General features: G+C 48.0%; 1 protein-coding gene across 4 annotated transcripts in view; it reads left to right on the top strand.

Moving 5' to 3' along the window:
* Nucleotides 1-18,900, top strand: part of prdm5 (PR domain containing 5) — a 581,469-nt gene that overhangs the window by 477,931 nt on the left and 84,638 nt on the right. For all 4 annotated transcript variants that reach the window (XM_072496197.1, XM_072496195.1, XM_072496194.1 and 1 more), the window contains one exon: nucleotides 7,114-7,199. In XM_072496197.1, the coding sequence (XP_072352298.1) occupies nucleotides 7,114-7,199 (86 nt within the window). The remainder of the gene's footprint in view (nucleotides 1-7,113; nucleotides 7,200-18,900) is intronic.

Below are 18,900 nucleotides of genomic sequence, written 5' to 3'. Positions count from 1 at the left end.
CCAAATCCCTCTGCAGACTTCCGGTATCCTCTGCACTTTTTGCTTTACCACTTATCTTAGTGTCGTCTGCAAACTTGGACACATTGCCCTTGGTCCCCAACTCCAAATCATCTATGTAAATTGTGAACAGTTGTGGGCCCAACACTGATCCCTGAGGGACACCACTAGCTACTGATTGCCAACCAGAGAACCACCCATTAATCCCCACTCTTTGCTTTCTATTAATTAACCAATCCTCTATCCATGCTACTACTTTCCCCTTAATGCCATGCATCTTTATGTTATGCAACAACCTTTTGTGTGGCACCTTGTCAAAGGCTTTCTGGAAATCCAGATATACCACATCCATTGGCTCCCCGTTATCTACCGCTATCTATTGCTACCATAACACAATTCCACATGTCAATCCCTCACCCTTAACTCATCCGTTTAACCTGTAATACTCCTGGCATGAAAGTAGAGGCCATCCAGTCGTGCCTTACTCCCTTGAAACTTAATACAGTTATACTTCCTCTTACTTGATTGCTTTATTGTGTTATGCTGTGTCCCTATTCTGCTAACAGCCCGTGTCCCCTACCCATGCTGAATTAGTTTAACCTCCTCCCAACAGCACTAGCAAACCCACCGTAAGGATGATCTGTTTATTCAATGACCAGAGACAATTACAAGCAACCTTGCCGTCCCATGAATTGTGTGCAATTGTATTTCCAATAAGAGATGCTAGGTAGTTATCAGGAAGAGGAATCCTAGTCAATTTTCTTCTCTCTCTCTCTCTCCCCACCTCCACCCCACTTCAGTGATGTTGAGGCAGTTGTGCCTCTACCAACATTCTACCTGATATCAGATAACTCAGCATAGAACTGAGATAAGTAGGAACAACTACTTTTGAACTGAGATGATGAGAAACTACTTCCCTCGGAGGGTGGTGAATTTGTGCAACTTGCTGCCCCATAGTGCAGTGGAATCTGAGTCACCAATTGGTTTCAAGAAGGAGATAGATATATTTCTAAATTTTAAAAATGGGTTAAAGGGACATGGAGAACCATGTCCATCTTGCAATCTCTGTACTTTTGGAACTACTAAAAACATGAAATAGAACCTCATCTTATATTTCCTGGAGGATTGCAAGGTGTATGCCATCTGGTTCTGTGGCTTATAAACATTTAATTGCTTGAGTTTCTTCACTGCACATGATTTACTGACCTCTGCAGATGTTGTAGATTCCGAAATCAGTTTAACTGGACCTGGATTTTGTCTTAGCTCTTCATCTATGAAGACTGATGTGGAAAATTTTGTTTAACACATCAGGAATTTCCTGATGAATTTCATCCAATAAACCAATTAACCAATGAATGAAACTGGTTCTTGATACAGTTTTATCAATCACTTTACAAAAATGGCTTTGCGTTGCTGTCTCCATTTCACCGCCTTCATATCCCTTCCATGTACATTGTAGTTTAGAATCATATGCCATTTACATGGCTCAATCTTAAGGGGCGGGATTTAACTAAATGGGAACAAAGTCCCATAGCAAGGGAGCTTGGCTGCCTCTTTCCCGGCGCTCGCAGCACTGAGAAACACAACGCTATAAAACGGCATAGCAGTTAAATAGCCCTCATCATTCTCTCAGCAGGGAACGTGTGGCCGAGGCCGCATGTAGCCCAGCTTGCCAGAACTCCGGTGCCCCCAAAGCGATCCCCGATCCCCCCTAACCCACTATGGAAGGGTCCAAGCTTGATAGCTTGGCAATGCCAACCTGGCAATGCTGATGCCAGCTGGCAGTGCCACTTAGGCATCTTGGCAGTTCCAGAGTGCCAGGCTGGCAGTTCCTGGGTGGCACCAGCAGTGCCAGGGTATCACGCTGCCCAAAAGGCATGCACCTGGGGGCCTCCAATCTTCTGGGAGACTCGCACGAGTGCCATTCCATTTGGAACCCGTTTGTGGAGACCATTGCTGAACTGCACTTGCTCGAGGCCTCCGAGGCGAAGTGGATAGATCCCAAAGCCTCAGGTACCTCCGCAGTCTGCCCATTAAAGTGAGACTATCTGTCTCGCTTCAATGTGCAGATTTGCCTAAAAATGATCTTGCCCATACTGGGCAGGATTTACATCGCAACTTCTCGTGAGATCGTGTTAGATCTCATGAGGCGTTGCGAGTCGGGTAGATCCCAGGAGCAGCGCCAAGCGCCGCGGCGAGCTGCTTTTTGGGCGCAGAATGGCTGTTTGATCGTGCCCAATGTCTTTTGATTCCCTGTATCCTTTATAATAATAATTTTTTTCTAGTTAATTTTGACTTAAAAAAAAAAAAAAATTTTATTCTCCTTTTTCACGTTTTCTCCCACATTTACACCCATCAACAATAATCAACAAGATATGTCAATCCCCATAATAACAACGATCCCATCCTCCCACCAACCCCCAAACCTCAACCCACCTGTTTACATAAACAAATGAGAAAAAGGAATCAGGGATTACCCGTAGTCACCCTTAATCTACACGGCTCTCAACCACTCCACCCACCCCCCCACCCCCAACCAACGCCATCCAGCCTCTAAGAGAGTACCGTACATGATACCCCAAAGTTGTACCCCCCACCCCCCAAAGTCTCCAGCTCCTCCCGTCCAATGCCTCTTGTAAAACTCCTCCTCCCAACCTCGGTTCCCTCTCCCAACCTCGGTTCCCTCCCCCCAACTTTCTACCCCGGCTAGACCACTCAGACCCCGTTCTGTCAGGCTCCAATGGCCGCAGCCCCTCCCCCCGACTCACTCCTGTTCACTGGCCGGCTTAAACCAGCCAGCGTGGAGGCCCCCGCCCGGGTCCCTTTCTCCCTTGCCCGGCCCTAGGAAAACCCAAAGGTCCCCTTTTAGCACACAAACCCCGCATATCCGCCTACACCCCAAAGAGCCCTCCTTTCGAGTGAAAGTCCCGTCCCTTCCCTTGTCCATATATATGCAACATTGGCTCCTTTAGCCTCTACACCCGCGCGCAGTGATACAAACAAAAAGAAGAAAATACAGTCATGAGGTTACATCGGCACATGACCATTCCTCAATTTGTCAGTTCTGCCACAGTCCTTCTGCCTTCGCAAACTCCTCCGCTGCTTCCGCTGTTCCAAAATAAAAGTCCCTGAGCTTGTAAGTCTCCCTCAGCTTCACTGGATATACAATGCCGCACTGCACCTTGCCAATGTACAGTGTCCTCTTCACCCGGTTGAAGGTAGCTCGCCTCTTCGCCAGCTCCACCGTAAATTCCTGGTATACACGTATACCAGCTCCAGCCCACTGCACCACCCGTTTCTGTTTGGCCCAGCTCAGGACCTTCTCCTTCACACTACCTACGGAAGCACAGAGTCACTGCCCTTGGCGGCTCACTCACCTTTGGTACAGGCCTCCACGACCGATGAGCCCGATCCAGTTCATATCGGGATGGGTCCTTCCCCTCCCCCAATAGTTTTGCCAGCATCGCTGCAAAATACTCAGTCGACTTCGGTCCTTCAACTCCTTCGGGCAGCCCCACGGCCCTCAAATTCTGTCGCCTGGATCTGTTTTCCAGATCTTCCATTTTCCCTCTCAGATTTTTGTTCGTGTCCATCACCTTCCACATCTCCTTCCCCATCGAGGCAAGTTGATCACCGTGCTGCAATACCGTCTCCTCCACTTCCTTCAGCGCCTCCCCTTGCTCTCGCACCTCCGCCACTGCGCTCGCCACCGCCGTCTTCACCAGGGAAACCGCCTCCTCCACCAGCACATTCAAAACCTCCCTCATCTCCTTCCTCACCGTCTCCATACATTTCTCAATCTGCGCCAACTGCTTTTGGAATTCCACAGCCATCACCTTAGTTAGTTCTTCAGCCGTAGGCACTGCGGCCTCCCCTGATGCTCCAGCCTCCATTTTCTTTGTTGACCCCGCGGTGACCTTTCCCCTCTCCAACGGACTTTCAGCCGCTTTTTTCCCGGCCGTTTTTTTGGTGATTTTCGACATCCTTCTTCTCCTTGCGCTATCCCCCGACTTTTACTGCCATCGCTGGCCCTAGGACCGGGCGTTACTCCGCGAAAATGCCGTTCCCGAACGGGAGCCCTCCAATGTGCGGCTGCCTCCCGCCTGCCGTCACCGGAAGTCGTTAATTTTGACTTTCTATGTACAATCATTGATATATTTTTTTTCTTCGTCTCCCATGGCAGAAAAAAACTTCCTCTTTCTATCACCTCAAGAACTGAACACATCAAACAATAATCAGAACAACACAGGTCCACTAATCACATTTTTGTTTGACTAATTCTATCTATCCCTTGCTCTGGCCCTCCCTCTCTCTTTCTCTCCCTCTCTCTCTTGACTTTTGTGATTTTCATGTCATTCTTAATTCCTTCACTATATGCATTTTTTAACTACTTGGCTTTCTTATCAAAGGTAGAGAACAAAGTAAGATTTGAGCAGATGACTTTCAGTCATGCTGCTTATTTTATTTGATATATTACCTTGAAGCAACCATGTCTTTATTGTATATACTAAATGGAATTTGATATGATAACTTATCTCCCTGCAATGTACATAAACAAAATTTGTGTGATAACAGACATATGAATAAATGTTTTATCATATGCCATTAACTTCAGTTACCTTGCTCCTTATTGTTTTAGGTGTGGTAAAAGCAGGGATAACTAGAGACTCTTAAAAGATTGAACTATAAAGGCGCTTTACATTAGTAACACCCAATTTACATTTATTTAGGGCTTGTTGAAGCCAGAAATAATAATGGATTTATTTGAAATAATCATTTATCTTTAAAAAAGCTATTCCATTATCACAGGCAATTATACAGGTACAGACAGGCAATGAAAATATGTTATAAATGTGGGACTCTAGATTTGTGGATATACATTGACGCATTTTCTGTACGCCCATGGTTTAGTAGCTGTGCTAGCCGTGGATGCAAATGGCCACCAAATCTCGCGATAGGCCACAAATGATGCACATAGGGCGCCCTGTAAAGATGACTACCCAATCTCTGTGGAACCTCCATTGCCAGCTCCATCAAACCCCACCCTGCCAGAATGACAGCACAAACCACAGCCCCACATTTTCTGTGCACAAAGTGCCAGAGAATCGGCAGAGAAAATTCGGCTGGGTTTCTGGCGAGATACACACCGATTTTCAGTCTGAACCTGAAATCTTCGGAAAATTCCGCCATAGGTGTCTGTTCTTTTGCTATGTTTTAATGTTCTCATCACTGTTTGTAGCTTCACATGGGTCACCATTTCAGGGCCGAACAGTATTAAAATACGAAAGTTAAATATTTCCCAACTGGCCAAATTTGATATTTCAAGTTTCTGATTAAATGCAGCTGGCATTTGGATGAGTAAATAATGTTCACAATATATCACTCGATTATCAGAACCATACATTGAATATTATAAAGAGTATTCTGTTCCAGAATATTTTGAGCCTTTTTAAAAGTGATGGAAAAACATTTGAAACCATCTAAACCATCTGATATTGAAGTTTGGAGCCAGTTTTACTGAAATAAATCGTTTCAGAAACTGACTGGGTACTCAGACATAGAATCATAGAATTTACAGTGCCGAAGGAGTCCTTTGAGCCCATCAAATCTACACCGGACCTTGAAAGAGCATCGTACCTAAGCCTTTTCACTGTACCTCGGTACACGTGACAATAAACAAATCCAATCCAATTCAATCCATACCTCCACCCTATCCCCGTAACACAGCAAGCCCACCTAACCTTTGGACACTACAGGGCAATTTAGCATGACCAATCCACCTAACCCACACATCTTTGGACTGTGGGAGGGAACTAGAGGGCCCGGAGGAAACCCACGCAGACACGGGGAGAACGTGCAGACCCCGCACAGGGAGTGACCCGAGATGGGAATCGAACCCAGGTACCTGGCGCTGTGAAGCAACAATGCTAACCACTGTGCTACCGTGCCACCCCAGTGTTTAACTGTAGCATAACGTGTGATCAGCGTAACCGAAGTGAACACAGAATAAGAACAAACCGCTCAAGTTCATTGTCAGGAACGAACATAAAAGATACACAATTTATGTTTGGAGACTGATTGCTATTACTTGCAAAGAAATATTTGTATATCAGGCATTCAGTTAAATGGCATTGGTGATACAATGAGGCTGGAATTCTCTGGTCATTGGGATCACTTTTCCCACTGGCAGCGCCACCCGGCCAGCTCATTTCCTGGTGACGTGGGATGGTTTCAATGGGAAATCCCATTAGATTCCAGCTGCCAGCAAACGCTGTCTGGCCAAGAAACACATGGCTAGGGGACTGGAGAACCCCACCCAAGAAGCCTTCGAGGAAAGAAAATGAGGGTTCAGGGAAGCTTTATTTTATTTATTTTTAATTATTTTTGTTTTCCCAATTAAAGGGCAATTTAGCATGGCAAATCCACCTACCCTGCACACCTTGGGTTGTGGAGGTGAGACCCACGCAGACACGGGGAGAATGTGCAAACTCCACATAGACAGTGACCTGAGGCCAGGTTCAAACCTGGGTCCTCGGCGCCGTGAGGCAGCAGTGCTAATCACTGCACCACCGTGCCACCCCCAGGGAAGCTTTATTAATTTTGCTATTTATTGTATATTATGTACAAGTATTTTACTTTTGAAGTTTAGTGACTTTTAAACTTTGCTTTTGAAAATATTAAAATGGGATGTTAACTTGTATCAAAGTAAAATTTTACTTTGATATCTAATTTGGGAGTTCATTTTGACTGGCAATTAATCTTAAATATATGACAACAGAAATGGTCTGTACATTCATTAGGTCACTGTTGCCATATATGCTTTTTAGAAATAAAAGATCTATGTGTGGCCATGTACCTTGTTAGCAAAGATCAAACAGTTCAGAGTGGAACTTTGATCCAGCCTTCAAGTGACTGAGGGAAACCTTTCTTTATGCACAGTTTATCCAAAGCTCTGATCTCCCTGTTTGATCCAAAAGAAAGTGAAAACTAGAGGAGAAAGTGTTCATCTGGCCATGCTGTGCTCCCTTGATGTGCCATGAGGCAGCAGCTCACTTCTTTTCTGTCATTCTGTGCTCTGTTCTCTGCTTTACTGATGGTTATCTGTCTTGTTTGCAGGTGAGCGCCCCTACCAGTGTCCCTACTGTGACAAAGCTTTCAGCAAGAATGATGGATTGAAGATGCATATTAGAACACACACACGGGTAAGAGGAGATCATGTTTCTTTCTTCCTTCTGAATAATGAAAACAATTGCAATTAAGATTACAGGTAAAATTAATAATTTTGAACTAAAAAGGCACTGTTAATTTTCAGAGTTTTTGGCGTGAACTATCCTCTCTCTCACTGCTAGTTATTCATATATATAATTCAACTGTTAGTACTGCTTCCCAGCCAGGGTAACTTCTCAATTTTGAAGACATGCTCATTACACTGTGCCACCAAATGACTTGGTGCCATGTAGTGAACGGTTGCAGCAAGGAAATGGGAATTAATACATGAATGGTGCAAGTTTAAGAATATATGCTTCACTGGAACACCGAGCAAACGATATTTACAAAGTTGAGAGCTAATAATATAGCAAGATTTGGCTACAACCTACTAGTGTGCTTCATAACGAACTGACTATTAATATGTATGACAGAGCATTAATTGTGTAGATTCTCCAGTTGAGATACAAAATTTCAAAAAAGTATGATAAACGGTGGTGTGTAAGATAGTAGATAAATATGACCGTGATTCCACTGCTGCTGCTCTGGCCTTGTTGGCTAACCTGACATAACACTACAGATAATTAGCATTTGCAGACCTTACTGCCTCCTTTCACCTACCAGGATTCCCGAGGCCTGGGAAATTCAGTCAACCTGAGGTTAGAAATAGAAATTTTGTTAAAATGAAGGTGCAGAACCACATTATAATATTTAAATGACTAACTGCATTCTCTGAGTGGATTGGTCCCCTACCCCTCATCCTTCATCCTAAAACCAGATGCAGCGTGTTTATTTCAGGGGAAGATCTGCACGCAGAGGAAACCATTTCAGTATCGGGATGGCCTGCACCCAATCTGTGCAGACTTTGCACCCACTGGTGAATTTGCTGGGTCTTTGATTCTCGATTCTCTGACTATACCCGAGGCATTTTTAAAAAATGTTACCTGCAGGAGAATTATTTTTGTCTGTATCTGTATTATTAATTGTAGTCGTGAGAATAAGATCTCCCAACCTCTTTCCCATCGTCTACTTCATCTGTCCAGGCTAAGCATTGCCTGTCAGCAGCCAGGTAATTCACTCCAATTCCCAGGAAAGAAGTATCAGAGTAATTTTTCAGGAGGCAAGGGAAAGCATCTCAGTGATATTTTTCCCTACAAATGTAGGTATTGAATATCCATTAAACAGATCCTCACTAGAGAGTGGCTGAGGCCACAAATTTGTGGCCTGGAGGCTCCAATCTGTTGTGCCGCGTGTCTTCATTGATTAAGAAAGCAATTTATTTTCTACAGCGAATAACAGCAAAACCCAGAATTAACTTGTGAGGACTTGGCAACTACCTTGATGCTAGTCACCAAATGATGTGTATGTGGAAACTATCAGAGTTCTTGACCCCAAAGACACAGTTCAGCAATTATCCCCAGTTTGGTTTTTAAGACACAGACTTTCTCATTCTTCACAACTCCATCCGCCAAGAACAAAGGACATTTGCATAGGAAGGTATCTAATTACAGTGTTGCTAGAAACTCTTTACAGATAAAATGCATTTTTATGGGTTGTGTATTACGTGTCTGCTGGCCGGATAGCCATCTCGACTGGGTGCCCAGGGTCCGGGGAGAAGTGTACAAATACGGGAACATGTGGCAGAGCCAGCCCGATATGGGTTGGTCAATTTTTCCTCCCTCCTTTAAGAACATGCTGTTTTCAGTTTTAAATGTAACTCGTACTGATGCAGAAAAGATACATTCAATGAAACAGAAAACACAGTGGAGTTCTCAGTCAGGATGCTCAAATAAACTCATGTGTATACTGTTGTGCTTAAAACTATGGGCTTTATTTATGCTGTTTTAAAGTGGGTGTAAAATTAAGAAACCTTGGTGTGAGAGCAGCACCATTATGATGAACTGGAATGTGCTAAACAGAAAAACCAATAGACAAGCATGAAAGAGCAAAGAAATTCAGGCAGACCGTAAATGTGTGCACACGTGCGCTTGAGTTTCCTCAATCATTTGCTTCCTGATTGTATGCTTCTGTGGGTGCGGATATACAAGAAATTCCACCCTGTTTAAATACAATGCTGGATTTATGGATTACAAGCTTAAGAGAGTGTTAAATCAAATGTAAACACAGTGCGGTTGATTTTGTAGTTGACTGACCTTTCTTGTTTGACTTTGTGAGAGCAGTCGGGTAGAATTTCCACAGGTTTTTGGGAAGTCCTGTTGCTGGGATATAAAAAGATAATCTTCTAGTTAAAATGTGGGGTATTTGCCAAACCCCACGGGAGGAGGCAGTTTTAAGTCTCGAGAAGCAACAAAGTCAACCAATATGTTGATATGGTTGAAACAAAGAAAGGGATTGTATATTTAAACAGTTATTTAGGGAAGATTAACTTGGTCCTTAAATTTCAAGCTTTTGCTTCTTTGTTCAACCCTGGAATTAAATGGTAGATTGCCTACTGTAACTATCTAATTATTTGATGGCCCAGATCCTCTATTCCCCAGGGGATCGAACGGCGGATGTGCCCCAGAAGAGGATCCCTTGAGGTCCCCTGGCAGATGCACCCCAGAAGAGGTTCCCCAGAGGTCCCCACGCAAGAAATGCACAGCAATTTTCCAGGAAGTTTAAAATTCTGATGGGCAATTACCTTGCACAAGGAACCTTCCAAAACTCTGATTTAAATTGGTGACTTCGGATGGATCTGACTGTCTTCGCAAAATGGTTACCCAGGAAAAGTTAGGATTAAAATCACTTCTAACTCCTGGTTGACTATATTAATATTACTGACAGTCCACTAGCTATCGCCCCTGCCAGCCCCTACCCCATTATCTCCCCCCCAACACCAACACTTCCTCTCTTTCCCCCCCCCCCTCTCCCCACCCCCCTCCAGTATATCCCCCACCCTCTGTCCACCTTCACCTCACCCCTGGAAATCCCCTGCTAAACCCCTCACTCACCTACCTTCTTCTTGGTTTCTCAAAGTGGCTGGGACCTTTATACTTTTTTAAAAAATATATATTTATTCAAAATTTTCAACAGATTTCCAACAAGCCCCCCCCCCCCAACAAAAAGAAAGAAGCAAGAACACAACAATCAAAACTTATACAAAAATTATACATTGGATTTCCCCCATATACAATAACCCCCCATATGACATTTAAAGGCACCAATAGGGAACCCCCCCCACCCAAACGTCCCCCCAAAACACCCCCCTCCCTCCCCCCGCCCCTGCGCTGCTGTTGCTGCTGACCTCCTCCTAACGCTCAGCGAGATAATCTAGGAATGGTTGCAACCGCCTGAGGAACCCCTGCACAGACCCTCGCAAGGCAAACTTTATCCTCCCCAGCTTGATGAACACTGCCATGTCATTGACCCAAGCTTCCACACTAGGGGGCTTCGCATCTTTCCACCGTGACAAAATCCTCCGCCGGGCTACCAGGGATGCAAAGGCCAGAATACCGGCCTCTTTCGCCTCCTGCTCTCCTGGCTCATCCGTTACCCGAAATAATGCCAACCCCCAGCTCGGCTTGACCCGGGCTTTCACCACCTTGGACAAAGTCCTCGCAAAATCCCTCAAAAACCCATCCAGTGCCGGGCACGACCAGAACATATGGACGTGATTTGCCGGGCTTCCCGAGCACCTCCCACATCTATCCTCCACCCCAAAGAACCTACTCAACCTCGCCCCTGTCATATGCACTCTATGAGTAACTTTGAACTGTATTAGGCTGAGCCTGGCGCAAGAGGAGGATGAGTTAACCCTACTCAGGGCATCAGCCCACAGATCCTCATCTATCTCTTCCCCCAGCTACTCCTCCCACTTGCCATTTAGCTCCTCCACCGAGGCCTCCTCCTCTTCCTTCAGCTCCTGGTAAATCGCCGAAACTTTGCCTTCTCTAACACATACACCCGAAATCACCCTGTTGTGAATCCCCTGTGCCGGGAGCAGCGAGAATTCCCTCACCTGCCGCCTCACAAACGCCCTCACTTGCATGTACTGAAAGCATTTCCCGGGGGTAGCCCAAACTTCTCCTCCAGCGTCCCTAGGCCTTGGCGATCATAATGGGAAGGCACTGGAACACAAAGAGAAACCACGGGAGGACTGTAATTTTGACCGACTGCACCCTACCCGCTAGTGAGAGTGGCAGCATATCCCATCTTTTAAAATCCTCCTCCATCTGCTCCACCAACTGGGTCAAATTTAGCTTGTGCAGAGCCCCCCAACTCCTAGCTACTTGGATCCCTAGGTACCGAAAGCTCCTTTCCACCCTCTTCAGCGGTAGCTCGTCTATCCCCTTTCCCTGGTGCCCTGAATGCACCACAAAGAGCTCATTCTTCTCTACGTTGAGTTTATACCCTGAAAAGTCCCCAAACTCCCTTAGGATCCGCATGATCTCCGCCATCGTCTTCACTGGATCTGCCACATACAGCAACAGGTCGGCAGCATACAACGACACCCGGTGTTCCTCTCCCCCCCCCGGACCATTCCCCTCCATTTCCTGGACTCCCTCAGTGCCATGGCCAGAGGCTCAATTGCCAGTGCAAACAACAAGGGGACAGGGGGCACCCCTGCCTCATCCCACGGTTAAGCCAAAAGTACTCCGACCTCCGCCGATTCGTAGCCACACTCGCCACGGGGGCTCTATATAGCAGCCTGACCCAGCTGATGAACCCCTCCCCGAACCCAAACCTCCGCAACACTTCCCAAAGATACTCCCACTCCACCCGGTCAAAGGCCTTCTCCGCGTCCATAGCTGCCACTACCTCTGCTTCCCCCTCCACTGGGGGCATCGTAATCACATTGAGGAGCCTCCGCACATTTGTATTTAATTGCCTACCCTTCACAAATCCCGTCTGGTCCTCATGAATCACCCCCGGGACACAGTCCTCAATTCTCGTAGCCAGCACCTTTGCCAGCAACGTAGCATCAACATTGAGGAGCGAGATCGGTCTATACGACCCACATTGCAGTGGACCCTTGTCCCACTTCAGGATCAAAGAAATCAGCGCCCTAGACATTGTCGGGGACAAGGTCCCCCCCTCCCTCGCCTTATTGAAAGTCCTCACTAGCAACGGGCACAGCAGGTCCACGTATTTCCTGTAGAATTCAACCGGGAACCCATCTGGCCCTAGGGCCTTCCCCGCCTGCATGCTCCCCAATCCTTTAGCCAGCTCCTCCAGCCCAATCGGCGCCCCCAAACCAGCCACCTCCACCTCCTCTACCCTCTGGAACCTCAGCTGATCTAGGAATCGTTGCATTCCCTCCTCCCCCCGCTGGGGGCTCAGACCTGTACAGATCCCCATAGAAGTCCCTAAATACCTCATTTATTCTCACCACACTCCGCACCGTATTCCCCCCCTCTATCCTTAACTCCACCAATCTCCCTCGCTGCCTCCCTCTTATGGAGCTGATGTGCCAGCGTCCGACTCGCCTTCTCCCCATACTCATACGTCGCCCCCTGCGCTTTCCTCCACTGTGCCTCTGCTTTCCCCTTGGTCAACAGGTCGAACTCCGTCTGGAGGTTCCGTCGCTCCCTAAGTAGCCCCTCCTCGGGGGCCTCTGCATACCTCCTGTCCACCCTTAAAATCTCCCCCACCAACCTCTCCCTCCCCTCTCTTTCTCCCTGTGGGCCCTAATGGAGATTAGCTCTCCCCTGACCACCGCCTTCAGCACCTCCCAGACTACCCCCACCTGCACCTCCCCGTTGTCGTTGGCCTCCCAATACCTTTCAATGCACCCCCGCACCCGCCCGCACACCACCTCATCCGCCAATAGTCCCACATCGAGGCGCCACAGCGGGCGCTGGTCCCTCTCCTCCCCCAACTCCAGCTCCACCCAATGCGGGGCGTGGTCCGAGATGGCTATGGCCGAATATTCCGTTCCCTCCACTTTCGGGATTAGCGCTCTACTCAAAATGAAAAAATCTATCCGGGAGTAGGCTCTATGGACGTGGGAAAAGAAACAAAATTTCCTCGCCAGCGGCCTGACAAACCTCCATGGATCCACTCCCACCATCTGGTCCATAAACCCCCTGAGCACCTTGGCCACAGCCGGCCTCTAACCCGTCCTGGACCTAGAGCGGTCCAATGCTGGGTCCAGCACTGTGTTGAAGTCCCCCCCGCCATTATCAAGCTTCCGACCTCCAGATCCGGAATCCGACCCAGCATGCGTTTCATAAATCCGGCATCATCCCAATTCGGGACACGTTCACCAGTACCACCCGTACCCCCTGCAACCTACCACTCACCATCATATATCGACCTCCATTATCCGTTACAATATTCATTGCCTCAAACAACACCCGCTTCCCCACCAGTATTGCAACCACTCTGTTCTTCGCATCCAGCCCTGAATGAAAGACCTGCCCTACCCATCCCTTTCTCAGCCTAACCTGATCTGCCACCTTCAGATATGTCTCCTGGAGCATAACCACGTCTGCCTTCAGTCCCTTTAAGTGCGCGAACACCCAGACCCTCTTGACTGGCCCGTTCAGATCCCCTCACATTCCAAGTTATTAGCCGGATTGGGGGGCTACTCTCCCCCCCCCCCCCCCCCCCCCCCCACGCCCACCCCCGCCGACTAGCCATCTCCTTTTCTAGGCCAGCCACGTGCCCGCGCCTCCCGCACCCTCCAGTCCCCCAGGCGGCGGACCCCCGCCCCGACTACCTCTCCTACTTCCAGCTCCCCTTTGGCCAATGCAGCAGCAACCCTGTTCTCCCCCCCCCCCCCCCTCTCCCCCCGCTAGATCCACATCTGGCCATTTTGCTCCCCCCCCATGTCACTCCCGGAAGTCAGCTGACTCCTGCTGACCCCGGCCACTCCCGCCATTCCATCGACCCTCCAGTGAGAGAATCCCCCCACCCCTTGGCAGTCAGTGTGCGCTCCTCTCCAGCACCGCCCCCCCCCCCAGCCCCACCCCCATCCTTCCCAACCGCGGGAAAAAGCCTGCGCTTTCCTGAGCCGGCCCCGCCCCATCTGGCACAGCTCCTTTTTGCGGCCTTACCCCAACTCCCCATCCCCGCGCCTCCACTCCCCCTCTTCCTCCGCGGGGCCCTGCCCCTCCAACCCCGACGCCCACACTCTCCCACAGCCCCCACATCAAATCCATTCACCCGTCCACACCCAGCACTCAAACCAAGAGAACAGTCCCCAAAATTGCCCTTGGTGTTGGGTGGGGATACTGGGTTATGGGGATAGGGTGGCGGTGTGGACCTTGGGTGGGGTGCTCTTTCCAAGAGCCGGTGTAAATTCTATGTAAACGCAATAAACACAGTAAACATCCCCCCATGACCAACCCTCAATTTGAGTCCAACTTTTCAGTTTGTATAAAGTTCCATGCCTCATCGAGCATTTCAAAATAATGGTGCCGATCTTGGAACGTGACCCACAATCGCGCTGGCTGCAGCATCCCGAACTTCACCCCCTTCCAATGGAGCACCGCCTTAGCCCAGTTAAAACCAGCCCTCTTCTTAGCCCTCGTCTTAGCCACCTCCGCACTGCAGTTCTAAATTCAGATCTCCGAGTTCTCCCACCTGCTGCTCCGCTCTTTTTTGGACAATCTCAGGACACACTCTCTGTCCATAAAGCGGTGGAACCTCACCACTACAGCCCTTGGCGGCTCGTTGGCTTTGGGTCTCCTTGCCAGGACCCGATGAGCCCCATCCAGCCCCAGGGGCCTCGGGAAAGCTCCCGCACCCATCAGCGAATTGAGCATGGTGCTCATATATGGCCCGGCATCGGACCCCTCCACTCCTTCAGGGAGACACAGAATCCGAAGATTCTTCCTCCTCGACCTATTCTCCAGGTCCTAGAATTTATCCACCCACCTCTTGTGCAGCGCCTCGTGCGCCTCCGCCTTCACCGCCAGGCCCAAGATCTCATCCTCGTTCTCCGAGGCTTTTTGCCACACCTCCCGGATCACCGCCCCTCCCGGATCGCCGCCCCTTGGGCCTTCTGGGTCTCCACAAGTTGCTCAATCGCCGCCTTCATTGGCGCCAGCATTTCTGTCTTCAGCTTCTCAAAGCGGCATTTAAGAAACTCCTGCTGCTCCTGCGACCACTGCGCCCATGCTGCTTGGTCTCCACCCGCCGCCATCTTGCATTTCCTCCCTCGCACTTTTCGTTGCCCCAGGATCACTTCTTTAACCGCTCCACTCCTGGTCCAATCCACATAATGTTGGGGGATCTTGCTGTCACCTTCCCACACTGGAAGCCGTCGAACAATTGCCGTTGGGGCCCCTCTGGAGAGCCCAAAAGTCCGTTCCCGGCGGGTGCTGCCGAACGTGCGACCTATTTCGGCATAGCCGCAACCGGAAGGTCTCACCTTTAAACTTAACTGCTTTACAGCAGCTCGTGTAGTAAAAAGGGGGCATGGCTTTGTGCAATAAAAGGGGGGCATGGCAGTGAAGCCATGTCCCCTTTTTACTGTATGAGCTGCTGTAAAGTAGTTAAGTTTAAAGGTCTCATCCATTTTGAGAAACCAAGAAAAAGGTAAGTGTGCCCCTAGCCAAGAAAACAGCAACAAAGCCAATCTTGTGGCACCACGTTGGTTCTGCTGCAGAAGGGAGGAGTAATAAGTGTGATAGTGCAATAGTTATAGGGGATTCAATTGTAAGGAGAATAGACAGTCGTTTCTGTGGCCACAAACGAGACTCCAGGATGGTATGTTGCCTCCCTGGTGCTAGGGTCAAGGATGTCTCGGAGCGGGTACAGAACATTCTGGAGGGTGAGGGTGAACAGCCAGTGGTCGTGGTACACATTGGTACAAGTGACATAGGTAAAAACAAGGGATGAGGTCCTAAAAGCAGAATACAGGAAGCGAGGAAGGAAGTTAAGAAATTGGACCTCAAAGGTAGTGATCTCAGGACTATTACCGGTGCGACGTGCTAGTCAGAGTAGAAATGACAGATTGTATAGGATGAATACGGGGCTGAAGAGATGGTGTCAGGGGGAGGGTTTCAGATTCCTGGGGCATTGGGACCGGTTCTGGGGGAGGTGGGACCTGTACAAACTGAACGGGTTACACCTGGGCTAGACTGGAACTGATGTTCTTTTTTGCTGGAGCGGTTGGGGAGGATTTAAACTAATATGCCAGGGGGGTGGGAACCTATGCAAGGAGTCAGAGAAAGAGGGAGCAAGGACAAAAGCAAAAGGTAGAAAAGTGATAGGTGGAGAAACCAAGGACAAAATTCAAACAGGGCAGACTCGGTACTGTGTAATGAGAAAGGAATTATTGCCAATCTGGAATGATAGAATTTTTTCCCAAGATGGAGAGTGAAGTAGTTGATTTGGAGACTAGGGTGCTGAATCTTAATACAGGGAACTATGAGGATATGATGCGTGAGTTGGCCTTGATAGATTGAGGAGAATTACTTAAAGGTATGACAGTGGATAGACAATGGCAAACATTCAAGGAACGCTTGGAGGAACTACAGCAACTGTTCAATACTGTCTGGCACAAAAGCAAAAGGGGTAAGAGAGCCAATCCATGGCTTACAAAGGAAATTAGAAATAGTATCCGATACAAGGAAGGACCATACAGATTGGCCAAGAAAAATAATAGGTCTGAGGATTGGGAGCAGTTTAGAATTCAGCAAAGAAGAATGAAGGGATTGATTAAGAAGGGGAAAGTACAGTACAAAAGGAAGCTTGCAGGGAACATAAAGACTGACACGAAGAGTTTCTACAGACATGTGAAGAGAAAGAGATTGGTAAAGAGAAATGTAGGCCCACTACAGACAGAAACAGGGGAATGGATAATAAGGGACAAAGAAATGGCTGAACAATTGAATAGATACTTTGGTTCTGTCTTCACAAATGAGGACCCAAATCAGATCCCAGAAATGTTGGACAATGAAAGGTTTAGTGAGAGGGAAGAACTGAGGGAGGTCAACATTAGTAGAGAAATGGTGCTCGGAAAACCGATGGGATTGAAGGCGGAAAAATCTCCAGGGCCTGAGAATCTGCATCCCAGAGTGCTTAAGGAGGTGGCTCTGGAAATAGTGCATGCATTGGTTGTCATCTTCCGGGATTCTATAGACTCTGGAACTGTCCCTGCAGATTGGAGGGTAGCTCACGTCACTCCGATATTCAAAAAGGGAGGTAGAGAGAAAGCAGGGAATTATAGACCAGTAAGCCTAACATCGGTAGTGGGGAAAATGCTTGCATCCATTATCAAGGATTTTATAGTGGAACATTTAGAAAGCAGTGGCAGAATCAGCCAGAGTCAGCATGGATTTACAAAGGGAAAATCATGCTTGACAAATCTGTTGGAATTCTTTGAAGATGTAACCAGTACAGTCGACAAGGGGGAGCCAGTCGATGTGGTATATTTGGACTTTCAGAAGGCTTTTGAAAAAGTTCCGCATAAGAGATTATTGTGTAAAATTAAAGCGCGTGGGATTGGGGGAAATGTATTGAGGTGAATAGAAAACTGGTTGGCAGAGAGGAAACAAAGAGTAGGGATTAATGGGTCCTTTTCAATTTGGCAGTCAGTAACCAGTGGGGTACCACAGGGATCGGTGCTGGGACCCCAGCTATTCACAATATATATTAAAGATTTGGATGAGGGAACAAAATGTAACATCTCAAAGTTTGCAGAAGATACCAAATTAGGTGGGTGGGTGAATTGTGACGAGGATGCAGGGATCCTACAGCAAGATCTGGGCAGGTTGAGCGACTGGGCAAACCAATGGCAGATGCAGTATAATTAGGATAAGTGGGAGGTTATTCATTTTGGAAGCAAAAACAGGAAGGCAGATTACTACCTGAATGGTTGTAACTTGGGAGAGGGGAGTGTGCAGCGGGACCTGGGTGTCCTTGTGCACCAGTCGCTGAAGGTAAGCATGCAGGTTCAGCAGGCGGTAAAGAAGGCTAATGGTATGTTGGCCTTCATTGCGAGAGGTTTCGAGTATAGAAGCAGGAATGTGTTGCTGCAATTGCACAGTGCCTTGGTGAGGCCTCACCTGGAGTATTGTGTGCAGTTTTGGTCTCCTTCTCTGAGGAAGGATATTCTTATCTCGAGGGAGTTCAGCGAAGGTTTACCAGACTGATTCCAGGGATGGCGGGACTGTCATATGAGGAGAGATTGACTACATTGGGATTGTTCTCGCTGGAGTTCAGAAGAATGAGGGGGGAATCTCATAGAGACTTATAAAATTCTAACAAGACTAAACAGGGTAGATGCAAGGAAGATGTTACCAATGATGAGTGTGTCCAGAACCAGCGGTCACAGCCTGAGGACATTTCGGACAGAGATAAGGAGACATTTCTTCACAGACAACTCTTCCAAAATGAAAGAGTGGTGAGCCTGTGGAATTCATTACCACAGGAAGTAGTACAGCTAAAACTTTGAATATATTCAAGAGGCGGCTGGATATAGCACTTGGGGAGAATGGGATCAAAGGCTATCGGGAGAAAGCAGGATTAGGCTATTAGAACCTAGAAAAATACAGCACAGACCAGGCCCTTTGGCCTACGATGTTATGCCGAACCTTTGTCCTAGATTAATCATAGATTATCATAGAATTTACAGTGCAGAAGGAGGCCATTTGGCCCATCGAGTCTGCACCGGCTCTTGGAAAGAGCACCCTACCCAAGGTCAACATCTCCACCCTATCCCCATAACCCAGTAACCCCACCCAACACTAAGGGCAATTTTGGACACTATGGGCAATTTATCATGGCCAATCCACCTAACCTGCA

Source organism: Scyliorhinus torazame, chromosome 3, assembly GCF_047496885.1.
Source record: "Scyliorhinus torazame isolate Kashiwa2021f chromosome 3, sScyTor2.1, whole genome shotgun sequence".
NCBI lineage: Eukaryota > Metazoa > Chordata > Chondrichthyes > Carcharhiniformes > Scyliorhinidae > Scyliorhinus > Scyliorhinus torazame.
This window is presented reverse-complemented; position numbering and strand designations above follow the sequence as displayed.